This window comes from Dinoponera quadriceps, unplaced genomic scaffold, assembly GCF_001313825.1.
Source record: "Dinoponera quadriceps isolate SergipeBrazil2010 unplaced genomic scaffold, ASM131382v1 scaffold316, whole genome shotgun sequence".
In the NCBI taxonomy this organism is placed as follows: Eukaryota; Metazoa; Arthropoda; class Insecta; order Hymenoptera; family Formicidae; genus Dinoponera; species Dinoponera quadriceps.
Genome location: NW_014554530.1, coordinates 579,262 through 593,562, shown reverse-complemented (window position 1 = coordinate 593,562; position 14,301 = coordinate 579,262). Strand labels below are relative to the sequence as shown.

The 14,301-nt window shown below is 46.2% G+C and overlaps 1 protein-coding gene across 4 annotated transcripts in view; it reads left to right on the top strand.

Moving 5' to 3' along the window:
* Positions 1 to 14,301, top strand: part of LOC106751867 (UPF0769 protein C21orf59 homolog) — a 67,211-nt gene that overhangs the window by 38,216 nt on the left and 14,694 nt on the right. For 2 of the 4 annotated variants that reach the window (XR_001375102.1, XM_014633089.1), the window contains exons 1-2: positions 7,842 to 11,047; positions 13,774 to 14,049. The exons of 1 other annotated variant lie outside the window; for it this stretch is intronic. Coding sequence is in view for 2 of the 3 variants with exons in the window: in XM_014633089.1 (XP_014488575.1) it covers positions 10,480 to 11,047; positions 13,774 to 14,049 (844 nt within the window). In the remaining variant the exon portion in view is untranslated. Of the gene's footprint in view, positions 1 to 7,376; positions 7,787 to 7,841; positions 11,048 to 13,773; positions 14,050 to 14,301 lie in introns of those variants that run through there. One more of the 4 variants, XM_014633091.1, reaches the window with a different exon arrangement.

Below are 14,301 nucleotides of genomic sequence, written 5' to 3'. Positions count from 1 at the left end.
CCCCCCCCCCCCCCTTATATATGGATTCCTCGCGAGAAGATACGACGCGACGTCATTCGTCATTCGAGGAAAGGAGAGGACAATGTCAATTTCGCAGGCGAATCGCAACGTAGAGAATGAGACCCGGGTTGTGAGCTGTCTCACCGGGGCGGGAAACCGCGAGTTGAAAAGATAATCGTCCATAAGATACGTGGCATGGTAGCGTTCGTCGAAATTATGCGGTATAATTGCGCGATTCGATCGAATGGCGAAATGAGGTCGACCGGAATAGAGGTCGTCGCGTCTCTGCGGCTCACCTGAGAATCGATCACCTGCTTTTAAATTATTCAGCGCAAAGACCTTTGCGCGACACGAACACACATTTCCGTAGGTATTTCCGATCCACCGTGGACCGGTATAAGCGTTACCACTTATCCACTGGGTCGCATTCCACCTCCACCAGTATCGCAGGATGCGCCTTACACCTAATTACGAAGGATATAGATACCGTCTCTATTTCCAGCTAACGTCGCGCGAGGCCCCGCTCCGTGTCTGCGACAGGGTGTCACGTGGCGATAAATAAAGAAGAAAAGAGAGAGAGAGAGAGACACTCGATATTCGCGCGCAAATTTCCCCCTTCGCTCTCGCGTGCGACGCGGAAACTCCGTTCCGGTTTGCGCTTTGAGGAGAGCAGAAGCGTGTTAGATTTTTGCTCGGCCAAACACAGACGCACGCATGATCGACACGTGCCGGGAATGAAGAATCGATCGCGCCAATGATTGGCTGGTCGCGCGTTGAAAACAGAAGATTTCGCGCGGAGAGACGGACGAAGTCGCGTCGGTCGTCGTCGCGATTTCCATTCGACGTCGTTTCGACCGGTTCTCCGGGAAGATGAGGAAAGACATCCGCGCGGAGAGGAGCGTGGGCCAAATGCGATTAATTTCCCCCCTCCACGCACCATCCCCTCACGTCTCTCTTCTCCGTGATCGCGCGTGAATCATATCCGCTCGAGACGTTTCTTCACTTCGTCACGACGTGCGTTGATCATCGCGAAACATCATGCCGGAGAGGACGCGAGAAACGAGCCCCCCGTTCAACCGGCTCGATGCCGCCGCGAGGGTACCACGCGCGATCGTGCGCGCGGCCGCGGGAGCCTCGGGGAAAGTCGAGCTTTCGCGACCGAGAGGCAACCACCTGTCAAACACTTGTCACAAGTTGTTTACGCGGGTTTCGTCCGAGCGCGGATTCGCTCGCTCGCGAGGGATGCCCTACGCGGCGGCCGAGAGTGGCAGGCGCGCGCGAGCTCGCACGCGATGACAGCGCGCGCGACGATGGCGCGCGCGGACGGTCGCGGGGATCGCGTCGAAGGTGCTTTACTTACGCAATCGTGGGGACGATTGTGCTGGAGCCCTGCAGAAAATCCGCTTCCCGTAGTCTGATCCGTCCTGCCGAGGGAAACAAATATGGCGGTGCGACAGCCGCTGGAGCTGCAATAGCTCCACCTCGCAGTTGCCGTATTGTACCACAAAATCAATATCACACGTTGCTACCAACACTACCCATCGGCCGTTTCCTCCGTCACGAGTCAGCCAGCCAGCCGAGCGGACCAGCCGAGAGCGAGCCAGCGCGACACGCACGCACATCCGCGAACACCCACTCATCGCTCGAGAGCCGCTCGATCGCGAGGCCCGCTCGCTCGCGCATTCTTCACTCGCCGTAGCGATCGGGGAGTCGACGAGAATACGGCTTGATTACGATCTTCGGTCTCGTCGCAGTCCTCGGGCGGTTCATCGGAGCACGTGTGTTCATTTTCACGCGGTGTCGTTAATTCAGCCCGCGATCGAGACCAGTGTTGCATCGCGCGCCGTACAGCTCGCAGCCCCCTCCTCCCTCTTTCTTTTTTCTCTCCAAGAGCGTATTTGCATCCACTCGTGCGCGCCCATTCGCAGCCATAAATAGAAGCGGCTTCCAATATCTCCAATAATCCGACCCTCCGCTTCTTCCCCGTTTCGAGCTCTCCGGTGCGAAAAGGTAGCGGCAGGAAAATCGGGCTGATTGACCCGTATAGAAATTTTCCCAGATTTCCCCGCGCACAGCGTGGATTCCGAATTATAACGTCCGGAATTGTCTCAAACAGGATCCGTTTATTTACTTATTTATTTATTTACTTACTTATTTATGCGGGAATCGTTCCTTTCTTGGTGTAAGCTAAATATATTTTGCCAGGGAAGAAATCTACATTGATAATAAAAATATATAGAGGAAAAAGGAGGGGAGGAACCAAATTGCTGCGGAAACAATTTTAACCGCAATAATAATAAGAATACGAAAGAAGAGAATGGAAAGTAATTCATGAAGAGCTTGAGTTCAAATGTTTATGTTCGCCACTTGGAATCGTTTGATACATTATACTTCTAAAGGCAGGTCCTACTTAACGCTCGCATCGACGGAAGCGTCATACTATCTTTACTTAACATCCAGCGAGAAACAAGGATAGAAAACGCTCGTTGCGAGCGTTAAGTGGAACCCGCCTTAATTAGAATCCGCATAGACATCCCAGCTAGAATCCATCATTATTTTAAGGAATCGGAACTGGATCGCAATTAGGCCCCGACAGAAATTTTCTATATAGAGATACGAATTACCACGATATATTTCAAATACGCTTTATCCTCTGTTCTTATTCAAGAAATTTTCATATATTTTCTTTCGTTCAATATCGCCAAGTCGCCTAGCGTTAGTCGCAGCGTACTCGTTGGAATTAAAGTCTCACGATAACTTACGCGAAGAGGAAAGTATTGATTGTTCTTACTAATTAATCAGGCGCAAGTCAACAAGCAAGGCTTACAGCCCGACACAGAGTCATCGTTGAATGGGATTATCGCGAAATCCCAAGCCGTGTGATCGAAACGGCTGCTATTTCCGCGTGACTTTCCTACTGAGTAAGCCAAATTTTTACGACATCCCGTCGTTTCGCATTCGTGTTGAAAAGTAAATCACACAGCGCGCAGCAGTCATAGATGCGCGTGAGAAAAAAAAACTTCGATAATTTCTCCTTTGATGCAACGCAATAAAATTCGTTAATTACTCATCGTCGGAATGCTTTTACATTGCAATTTCATCAAGTTCTTTGATGTCTCCTATAATTGTATTTCAAGCCTGTGACCTTGTTCATTCTGTATCAGCGGTCAACGCATGCACTTCTATCGACGCATGAAGGCTTTTGAGAGACTTGTCGAAATAAAAAGTCCAGCCGTTATCGATTCGTGCGAATCTGGCAAAATTAACAAGGATCTGGCAGTGTCATTTGTATCCGATGTGGCACAGGATATGAGAGCGAGGGAGCGAGGAAGGGAGAGAGAAAGGCGAGTGTGGAATTATCGGCGGCGGAGGAAGTTGGCCCACATTTCGGTTCATTGGCTGTCGGCCAATTTTCCGCAGGACTGCCAACGAGGGGTACAAATCTCTGGAGCCACCCTCGGTTATATCGCTAAGGTCAACCCGTCTCACTATGCCACTATGACACCTCGTGCCGTACCGGCGGCAAAGAGAGATAATACAATGGCGGCGCTACTATTGCCTGTAGAATGACTCACGTTTTCATTCACAGAAAGCCTCGGATAAATGGAAGATGATAATGGATGATGATGGTCAAAATAACTTGCAATGGCAATGTAAGCCTGAGCTTTTCTTCAATAACCGCCAACGGTATTTTTCGTTTCGATATTATGATGCCGTAAAGAAATACGATTCCTTTTTACTTTCACCTCTTTCACGTGATTACCGGATAATTGAAAATTAGAATTCTTCGTGAATTATTATCGTTGTATAAAATACCAGACTTCCACAACTCTCAAATGCTTCCTCTCCGCATTTTCTAGGAAAGGAGAAGATGACATTTAAATATACATATGGAAAGATAAATATATATTTTAATTATGTTTATATTTATACATAACTCCACAAACTCATCAAGATATTCAACTGTTTAGTTTGTGAGTTACTTTTTATGGATTATCTCTCTTTTAACATCAACCTACGATATAACATTAGTCTCGTGAACCTTACGATAGGAGAAACGAAGGAACGAAGCTGTTTTATCGCGAATGAGACTCGTATAAGGAGTTTTCAAACTTCAATCTACCATGACGTCTGGCCACAGTCCCCTAAATTGGCGTTAAGAAAGTAGCGTAGACGTGCGCCGAGAAAATTGGTTTTTCATTCGCGTTTCTACATCAATTCGTTGGCGAGTTACGGATCTTTGAATTTTCGGCTCGTTCGGTATCAACGAACGTTGCGCGCTTGCAGGATGAACAACCCATGATGATTTACGTACGTTACCACGTATCATTTTCCACGTCAAAACGCACCATACTTTTTCGAAATTGATAGCATGGAAGCCAGCTTTGAACTGATTAAACGAATGTGTGTTCACATATCAACTTCCATGTCAAATCGAATCATGCTTTTCGAAATTGATGAAAGATAGTTTTGAACTGACTAAATGAATGTGTGTTTATCTCCAAGTGTACCTGTACTATGTGTACTACATAGTATGTCTTATCTTGCACTTTAGGTCTCATAACAAGAATAAGGACTTCTGGAAGAATTACTACTGAATGTGAGAGGAGAAATATTTAAATGTTTATAGCTTTTGATAGAAGCATTTTTCAAAGAAATGTTCCAGATAAAGTTTACTTGTTTTTTCCATAGAATCCAAATATGGGAGGAACATTTTATGGGAGGTTCTATTTGAAATTACAAAGTTATCTCCGGATCCCTTTCAAGAGGGAGCGGGGGAGAATTGTCGTTTACATAGAAAGACCCCTCGAAATCAAACAAAAAGTAATCTCTTTGACAAGCCTTTCCGCACGCGTCCATGCCGCTCCTTTATCGCTGATTCAGGAAAGTCGAGCATCATGATTGATTAAAACACGATAAACATACACGTATAATTAAATATCTTTAAATCCCGTTGCGAAAAATACGGAAGACGTCACATATTAATTTTTGGCGATGCAAACACGTTCGTATTTATTCTACGTAACGTGGAGGTCGCAATGCGATGCGAGAGAGACACTTTTATTTACCGTTTGCGAGCGAAATTCAATTTCTCTAATTAAACTTAAACGTAATTGAATTTGATAACAGCGAAATACAGAGCCCGCGTCCTACATTTCGCTGTCGTCGCGAGATATATCGAAGGGCATATACAATAAACCAGCGTTTCTCGTGTTAATCGAAGCCGCTGCGAGTCGATTGACATGCTTCTTAATAGCGTTTGCACAATTTAGCGTGCGACGTAACTGACGGAAGCTGCGTCAGGCGATAACCGATGCTTTCTTCGTTGTCGGCGGCGAGATGAATATTGAGACACCGTTCGACCGGTCGTTTCTCTCCTGTACGTCACTCGAGGAGTAATAATATCTTTTCGCGTCATCTGAGAAAATAGCACTTGGAAGACGCTAATGAATAAGCACTCAAAGTAAGTTTTCGTCGCCTGTAGCCGTCCGCACGTGCGATACATCCCGTGCGCACGATACCTCTCGAAAATTTCTGTATCTTCCCCGGAATTTCAGCGAGAGGCTTAACTTCGTTTTCGTCGACTTCATCACTGTTCCAAACTCCAACTAGACCAGAGCACTTATTGGCTTTTTCCGCCTTGAACCTCGGAGAGCATCGGCACTTGGCCGTTAGACAGGGGGAAAGTGAATTTAACGTCTAAAAAAGATCGCGTTTTTTCTTACTTTGTTATCCCGAACAATTTTCCAAATAACGAATAACGACTTTTCCGAGACCTGATTTTATTTCTCGACAACAATCTACGAATATGATTCTGCGAAAGTCACAAATATTAGCACAATTCTGGAAAATTCGTAAGATCCAGGCTCCGAGAAGAAAGATTAGTTAGTTAACTAACGAAATAACGTATTGTTATATCAAACACGATTCTTATACCAAAATCCATTGTTCGGTATAAATTCCTCTCACATCCTTTGAGGAACAATTCCGAGAATGTATTCGGGATTAAGGTACACGCGGGTCATAACGGCGGAGCAGCTATAATAGAATCTCTGTTATTTCCTGCCGGTTGGGGAGGGGGGACCGGAACACAAGAGTGAATCAATGACTCCACCACCTTCGGCTCTAGTTTAATTACTAGTTAAAACAACTCTAATGAAATGGAATATCCCTTTGTTGCGAAGAAATATCAAATAATACTGGAAGATATGTAATCATGTGTGTGTGTGTGTGTGTGTGTTCGTGCTGTTCTTGATCTACAAAAGGAGACATGATAAATTACGTTTCGAATTACATTCTTTATATGTGCGTTAATGTTTTCAATTATACACGTATGTAAGTAACGCGCATGCACACGTTTAAGTTACAGACGCACAGTAAAAAATTTTATATCAAATTTAATACATTTCACATGTCTCAAACGGTCTACACAAATTTTGGTGTTAATTTGACACAAGGCGCGTATGTTGAAAAGTAATACGAATATTATGCCGATGATTAATACAAAATTAATACCCATAATATATTAATCGACACTGTGAAATATAAAATGTGTCATTTTAACACTTATACACTATCAATATCAACTCAACACAAATATTGAGATGATATAAACACAAAATATTAAATTGACACAAGGACGGTTAAAAATGTAACAGCAAAATTCTAACAGTGGCCGATTTTAACAGAAGTTCAAAATGTCTTTTTACTGCGCGGTAATGTGCAGCTTTTTATACAGTACATCGCACGTACAAAGTTCAAACACTTTATTTATAAAAAATGCCAACCTCTCTCTTTCCTGAATCACATTATGCGCCATCAAACTCCTCCCCGCTACTCTGTAATCACGGAAAGTGAAGATTTAGAAAATAATCTCAAATTAAACGAGGTTCGTTACGTAAAGCGAAGAAGAAGAAGAAGAAGAAGAAAACGCGGGAGAAGAGAAAGCTTCGGTATCGTTCGGAACGAAGCTCGCAGGACAGTTAAAGCGATATAAATCGCTAAATAGCGAGCTATCCGGCGGGCAACACCAGCGATAAATCGCGAGCGAAAGGGAGGGGGAGTAACGCTTTTCGAAAAAGAAGCGCGAGGTGATCGGGGCTTACGGGGGCCGCCCCGGACGTCGACGTGAAGCGGCATCGTCGTCGCCGTCGGTGGAAACAGCGGAGACGACGGTCGATGCCGCGAGATGCCGTCGCGGCGCTGCGGTCGCTGGAAAATAAGCTCGCCCGAAAGCTCCACCGACTGCAGTAGCCCGGCATCCGTCGGCGCCGCGGCCAGGACGAGAGAGAGTTTGCATGTGCGGATTTCGTTCTGCCGAAGAAAGACTGCCGATGGAAGCTCGTCGCTGAAGGCGCCCGCTATGCGGACCCCATCCTGATCTACGAATCGCGGGACGACACACTATTTCCTCGTCTCTTTCCTTTCCTCTGCCTCTTTCTTTCTCCCTCTCTCTCTCTCTCTCTCTCTCTTTTCTTCTCCTTCGTATTATCTCTCTTTCTCTTTCATACATATACACGCACACACATACCCCGGTCGCGGTTTATCCACCCTCGGCAGCGGCCAGAGCGTCGTGACGAAAGCGTCGCAGTGGTTCGCGTATCGCGAGAACAAATGTGCACGGTGGACAACAGTGTGACATAGTGCGGCGAAGTAGGAGACGAAGGGATCGGCAGGAGGGCAGGGGAGCGAGGAACGCGGGAAGAGCAGCAGGAGGTGGATGACGATGAGGGGACACAGGAAGAGGGCGCCGAGCCCTGATGAATTCGCATCTTCTACATAGGGGGTACCGTCGCCCGCGTCGACCCCGCCGGGGGGAGGGTGGGGGGGGGGAGAACCGATCGAGCTTTCTCTGCGTGACACGCACCGATTCCGAGCTCTCGGGCTCGAAATCGTCTGGGATCCAGCTGCGCGCTCGAGACGCCTCGGCGGAATGGAACGGCTCGGGGATGTCGCGAAAATATCGAGGTTCCCCAGGAGGGTCTAAATTTTCGCGGGGCCGTGCGAAATCCATTTGCGAGTAAATGCTCGAAGAACGTCGTGCGGGAATTACTATGCCTCCGCCGGGGGTGAGTTTGCATCGTACTAAAGGAGAGCTTCTGAAACCGGCCGACCAGCCTGGACGGTGAATCCGAAACTTTCGTTCCGATAATCGGGGAGAATAGCCGCTGTTATTGATTATTTTCGTGGTCGTCGGCTGGTTCTGCGATCGTTTCTTCATGCGACGCGAAATTATCTTCACGAAAACTTGACTGAAGCTCCGGCTAATGAACGTTTGTATCTTTAAAGGAATCTCGGTGGACGTGTGCGTGAATACGATAGCGGGATAGCCGCGCGGATAAACTTCCCCGTGACGCTGATGATTCATATCGGTGTGTTTCTTTAAGAAGAACGTGCTACGTTCGCGAATTGTCTTTCATATTTACGATTATAATCGATAATAATTGCAAACGGTGATCGCGATGATGTCATAAGGTGTGCCTTCGTAATCACTTTCTGGCACGGATCGTTAACGACTTTGAGATATTCGCGACATTTGTAATACCGTCTCCCTTGAAAAATGTAAAAAATATATCAGACCGAGGAAAGGTTAGATGTCTCGTGCTGTAGAATAGGATACAACCCCGCGATGTAAATCATGCATCAGAAGTGCAGCGAGCGTAGGAAAAGTTGTGTCTCTATAGACAACTTTGGCGCACGCCGTGAACGTGGTAGTCCTTTATCTTGGATTAAAAGTTGGAAGATTAAGAGTCTCTCGAATTTCTCAGTAAGATAGGACAGTGAGACAATGAGATATAAGTAAATTTGCAAAGATAAATAGCGATTCCTGAATTCTGGGGCCCACGAATATTGTTATCGCGCGAATCGACGATTAATAACTGAATAAGTTATTAATCGAAATCATAAAGGAAGGACGGCAATATTTTATAAATATCAAAGTTGCTCGAGCAACAATTCGTTGTTTGAATTGTGTTCAAATTCCAAACACAATTCCAAACACGTTCAAACTCCAAACTCCGTCTTGTTTGTCACAACATGTAAAATCCCTTTCACTGGCCGCTTTTTCTTTCTTAATGATTAAAACGCATTAGCTGATCTTATTTTAATAATATATATTGACAAAACATTAACTGCGCAGAGAAACGCTTATTTTCAAGCTCTACTGCAAAGGACGCCATATAGAGTCTGTAATCTCTTCGATTAAACGACTCCACGTGAACTCACATAAGCTTGCTTAAAGTTCGGTATAAGTTTTATCTTTATCGACCCTGTGCGACGTATATAGCAATTCCTGTATACATTTATATACGCACATATATACACACACACACACACATATATGCACACACAAATTATGACGATAATCTATATTAATAAAATACAATGATATAAAGCATTTCGCGTTTTGAAGCACTGACCAGCCTCAATAACGGCCGCGCCGTTTCATTTCGCTTCGGGACGTCGGCGAATCCGGCAAAAAATTCCACCGCATGAATGAATCTCTCTTTGACGATCGAGCGATTTAATAAGCGATTTCATCCCGATATCAAAGGCGTGTCTGTGAATTTCAGGGAACAGTCGCGAGATTTAGCCTCCTTGATTTTCCTTACGGATCGGCACGTATATAAAAATTGAGCGAGTTCGTACAACAGAGCGGAATCGATGGCACTCACCGGCGTCAAAGTAAGGAATTGTTCGCTGCGCGAATATGACGAAGACCGATTTATACGACCGGGCTTTCTCGCGAATGCTTCGCATTGTTCCTCGCGTTTATCTGTAACGAGAATCGAACGATCGCGTCGTTGTGCCGAAAGCCCGACGGTGCTGTGTCGCAGACTAAGTTGCGAGAATGCGTAGACAAAACGTAATTGTTTCACATACACACACACACACACATGTTGCTTCCTGCAATAACCTTTACGTATTTAGAGCGGCCGCTGTGAAGTCATAATACCACGCGAGACCGGGTCGTGAATATTTGAAACGCTCGGTTTTAACGGCATGCTTATTTCAAACGAATAAACGGGGCAGCCTACTTTCGACGGCTGGCTACGAGTATTAATTCGGCTTGAATCTTTCGTCGCATCAGCTCGTCGATCTACTCGGATCTCTGCCTCTGATGAAGAGAGGAAAAAACCGGAATGAGTATTAAATATACCGCACGGAGATTAGTTGATCTTCGATTGATAAATACGATGAAAGAAACGTCACATTCGCACGCACCGCTGACAGTATTGATTTTACCTGTCTCCGCTGGCATATTCTTTCCGTGCACGTGTGTTGTTCAGCTGCAAAGTAACGCGCTGAAACACCGTGTACACACATGCACACACACACACACACACACACACATATAGATATACACGCGCGCAATCCGTTATTAAAATTTACATTCTTTGATCGTGCGGTCGAATGCACAGCCGCAAAGGAAAAATGTTTAATCGACGCGGCGTACGTCGCTTCGGGCGATCAAGATAAATGGCTTTTTGTTGCACAATGCAAAGTTTACAAAGAACGTCGCTTGTGGCGGGAGCATTCCGGTGCATATTATCCCTCGGGAATCCCCGTGACAGGGTCTTCCCCGGCGAGCGCGCCGCACACAGACGCGCGTGCACACACAAGGAAAGCTCGAAACAGTCCGCGGATCCGCCGCGGAAAGACGGAAGACAAACCACTCGAGAATTGCCCGCAGATCGTTCCTTCGTCCCTTCGACGTCCGACGTGACGACGAGCAACGAGCACGCCGAGGGCGACGACGACGAGGACGACGACAACGACAGCGACGACGACGACGTCGCTCGGGAGCCTCCACGTAACCAGCACTGCCGTTTGTTCTCCGAGATGGCGGACGAAAAGGAGAAGCAGACGTTCGTGCAGAAGCTGCTGTTCTACACGACCGCGTTCTTCATCCTCCTCAGCACCTTCAGCCTCTTCGCCTTCCTCTTCTTGGTCCCCTTCGTTATCGACCCCGCCTTCACCACCATCTTCATGCAGTTTGACACTCGACCCGCCGAGTGCGTCACCATCGACGTTGAGTCCAGAAGAGGTGAACAATCGGCACCCTTAATTCTCTCACCCGTTCTCGACCCCTCTCTCGTTGTCTGTTGTCGCTCTTCGCTGCATGCTCCGTTGCTGATGCGTACACCACTGTGGGTGCTCTCTTCCTCCTTTTTTCTCTCTCTCTCTCTCTATCTCGCTATCCGTTCTTCTCTCTGCGTCCCCAAGGTTCTTCTCCCTCTTCGTGTGCAATTAATGAAGTTACCTGACGCATTTTTCATTTTTCCGTGTTTATATATGGTGTCGCATGCGTGTCCTCTTGGGTAAGAATGTATATACCACGGTTTGTGCTTGTGTGTATGTATGTGGAGAGGATGTATGTACATATGTAACGAAGGGCTGTCTTTGAAGGAAAGGATCGCACTCGTAAACCGCGTTTCCCTTTCCTGGTAAAGAAGAGAGGTGTACGCGCGATTTTATAAGAGGATACCATCGCGTCGGTAGAAAATATGGTATTCTTTTTTAAGGATATCTTGGGGGCGTGTGTGCGTGTGTCGTAACTTCGCACGAACTTCATGATATTATCGAAAAAAGTGACGAAGATAATGACAGGGGCGGACAATAGGAATTGATGTTAATTTCGACGTGCCAAATTAGGTCAACGTCGAAATATACGATTTTCATGAATGATTGGAAAGGCTATTTCCAACCGAACAAAAATGACGAGGAACATCCTGTACGGGACAGCTGACATTCTCGTGTTTGATTTAATATTCAACGTATCGTTATATAGCCGGTATATAAAAGAGCATCCGCTTCCATTTGTTATTGATAAAGTTCCAGAAATACCGAGCTCCATCGCGAAAGTCTCGTCGCGACGCCTCGTGCTTGTAACTTAAAAAATTAATAAAAGAACGAAACAAAGGGAAAAGTTATCCCGTCGTGATTGCTCCATCTTCCATTCGTCACGTGGGAAATGCTACCGTCCCGACTCACCCCGGAGTATAATAAATTCCACGGAGTGAGATTGTAACAAAAAAAAGCCTATGAATTTTTTATTCCCCGATGGCACGGCATTTGGCTTTCATATCGTGCCGTCCGCACGTACGAGAGCACGTAACATAAAAGTTTAATATTATCTTATAAATTTTAATTTGCCGTTTGCGATGGGTATCAAGATCGCGGCATGAAACACACCGGAAAACATATTCGCGTTTATATGTTTGAAAGTGGAATGACGTTTCGCATTTTTCGCTTCTCGTTTCGATTTGGAGAGCCTCCGTCGAAGAGATAATCTTTTCTTCCTTTTCTTTCTTTTAACGCTGAGAGTAAAGTTATTAACTTTTACGAGCCATTCTCGCGAGCGTCCGTCACATTTGACCGAAATTTAATTGCTTCTCCGTCCCCTCCTCCCCCCTCCCCCCGACGATACCAGAAAGAGACGCACGAAGGAAATTGGCGGAATCTCGAATATTCTTAAGGGGATCCCTGGAGTCGTCCTCATTTACTACAAATTTGTTGGTATTATATTCGTTACTGGTTGCACAAAAATCCTTCCGTACAATTACAATACGTTAGGCGAGGACTTGAGTTTATTTGAAAAACGAAAAAAAAGTTGTATAGCTTGTCAACTTTTGTCCATTTTCCGAACAAAGTCAACCGTCCTCGCCTACGTAAACGTGCGTATTGTAATTATATAAAAGGCTTTTTAATTCTGTGCAGCCGATATATAACGAGTATAGTACTAACAAAGCTTTACTTGTGGTGAGGCAGGACGACTCCGGGACCCTCTTGAGCAACGTTCACGAGTGACGGTTTTATCACGCGCGACGCGAAATATGAAAGCGCGAAAATGTCAATCGATCATCGCTGGTCGAGAAAAGGGACGGTACAGCGGACCGAGATAAGATCGATGCAACTGGTGTCTTTGTGCTCTTAGTGCTTCCGCGACTTGCACTTATTCTAGCCTCCTCGGTGCTATCACCCTCGTCATCTCAATTCTTTCTCCTCTTTTCGCGAGACGCGTCAGTAAGATGCAGATGTTTTCCTCAGATCGAGCATCACGGCGGAGAGGAAGAGTCTCGTCAACATCACAGCGCGTTACATCACGGCGCAAAACACCCCCGGCGGTTCGATTTCTTATTTCAGCGTGTCTTCGCTGCCGCCAACGTCCCTCCGTACCTCTTCGTCCTCGTGCATGCACGTCCCCCCTCCGTTCGTTTCACGCGTTCGTTCCTGCCTTCTCGTGTTTTCGAGCAGCTATCTTCTCACTCGAGTGTTCACGTGAGAATTTGCAGTGGACGGTGATATTCCGGGATCTCGAGCCAATCATTCTTAGAAAGCTCGGGTTCTGAAGGACGAGTCGCATGGGTATCCTGGAAAGACGAATGAAAGGGAATAATTAGCCGAGAGTTTGAACATTTCTTCGTCGATTCGTTTCTATCACGAATAGTCCCCGTTGACAATTTGCAAGTCTTAAGACTTTCTGAAATTCACGAGAGAGTTTCCGCGCAAATCCTTCCACGCGCTATTTTCATGTAATTACCGGTGTGCCCATTTAACTGTGTCCGCACTCAACTCTCACATCTTGGTACATGAACTTGTGTATGTATTACGTGTATATACGTGTGTGTGTGTGTGTGTGGGTGGGGTTTTTAAAAAAATATCTATCACTTCTATATGTTCACGTGTGTGTATGTATGTGTTCGGTGTATATCCGTGTTGCGCTTAGATGAAAATTCGCGGCCGAATTCCATGAATGATCGTTGAGTCCAGGTACGAGCAATTGCTCATGGACGTCCTGTAGAGAGGGTTGTACTAAGGAGCTGTACGATTGCACGCAAATACGCGTCAACTATAAGCTACCGGGTAACGTGTCCGAAGGGTCGGATGAGGGAGGTGGAGCGGTAGGAGGTGTCGAGGATGACGAAGAGAGCAAGAAGATGCCGCGTTACGAGCGTTCCTTAGGGAACTTCGGCGAGTACGTCGAGGACCTCGAGGAGGAATTCGACGAGGAAGACGAGACCGGACTGCCGAAACCTTACCCTACAGGTACAAAGGTGTGACCAGCGCGGATTGGAGAACCGAGAGATGATTCGCTCGCGCGAATTTGATCCTCTGTCCCACCACCTGGCTCTACATCGCCCGTGTCAATTTTTCAAGAGCAATCACGTGGTTATATGGAGAGTACGGACCGTTGTAATTCTATACAATTGGTATTTCGCGTAGTTGGAAATATTGCATACGAATCATGTAAAAACATGAACTCCTGTTCTCCTCACGTTATCCAGTCGGGATAAAAAT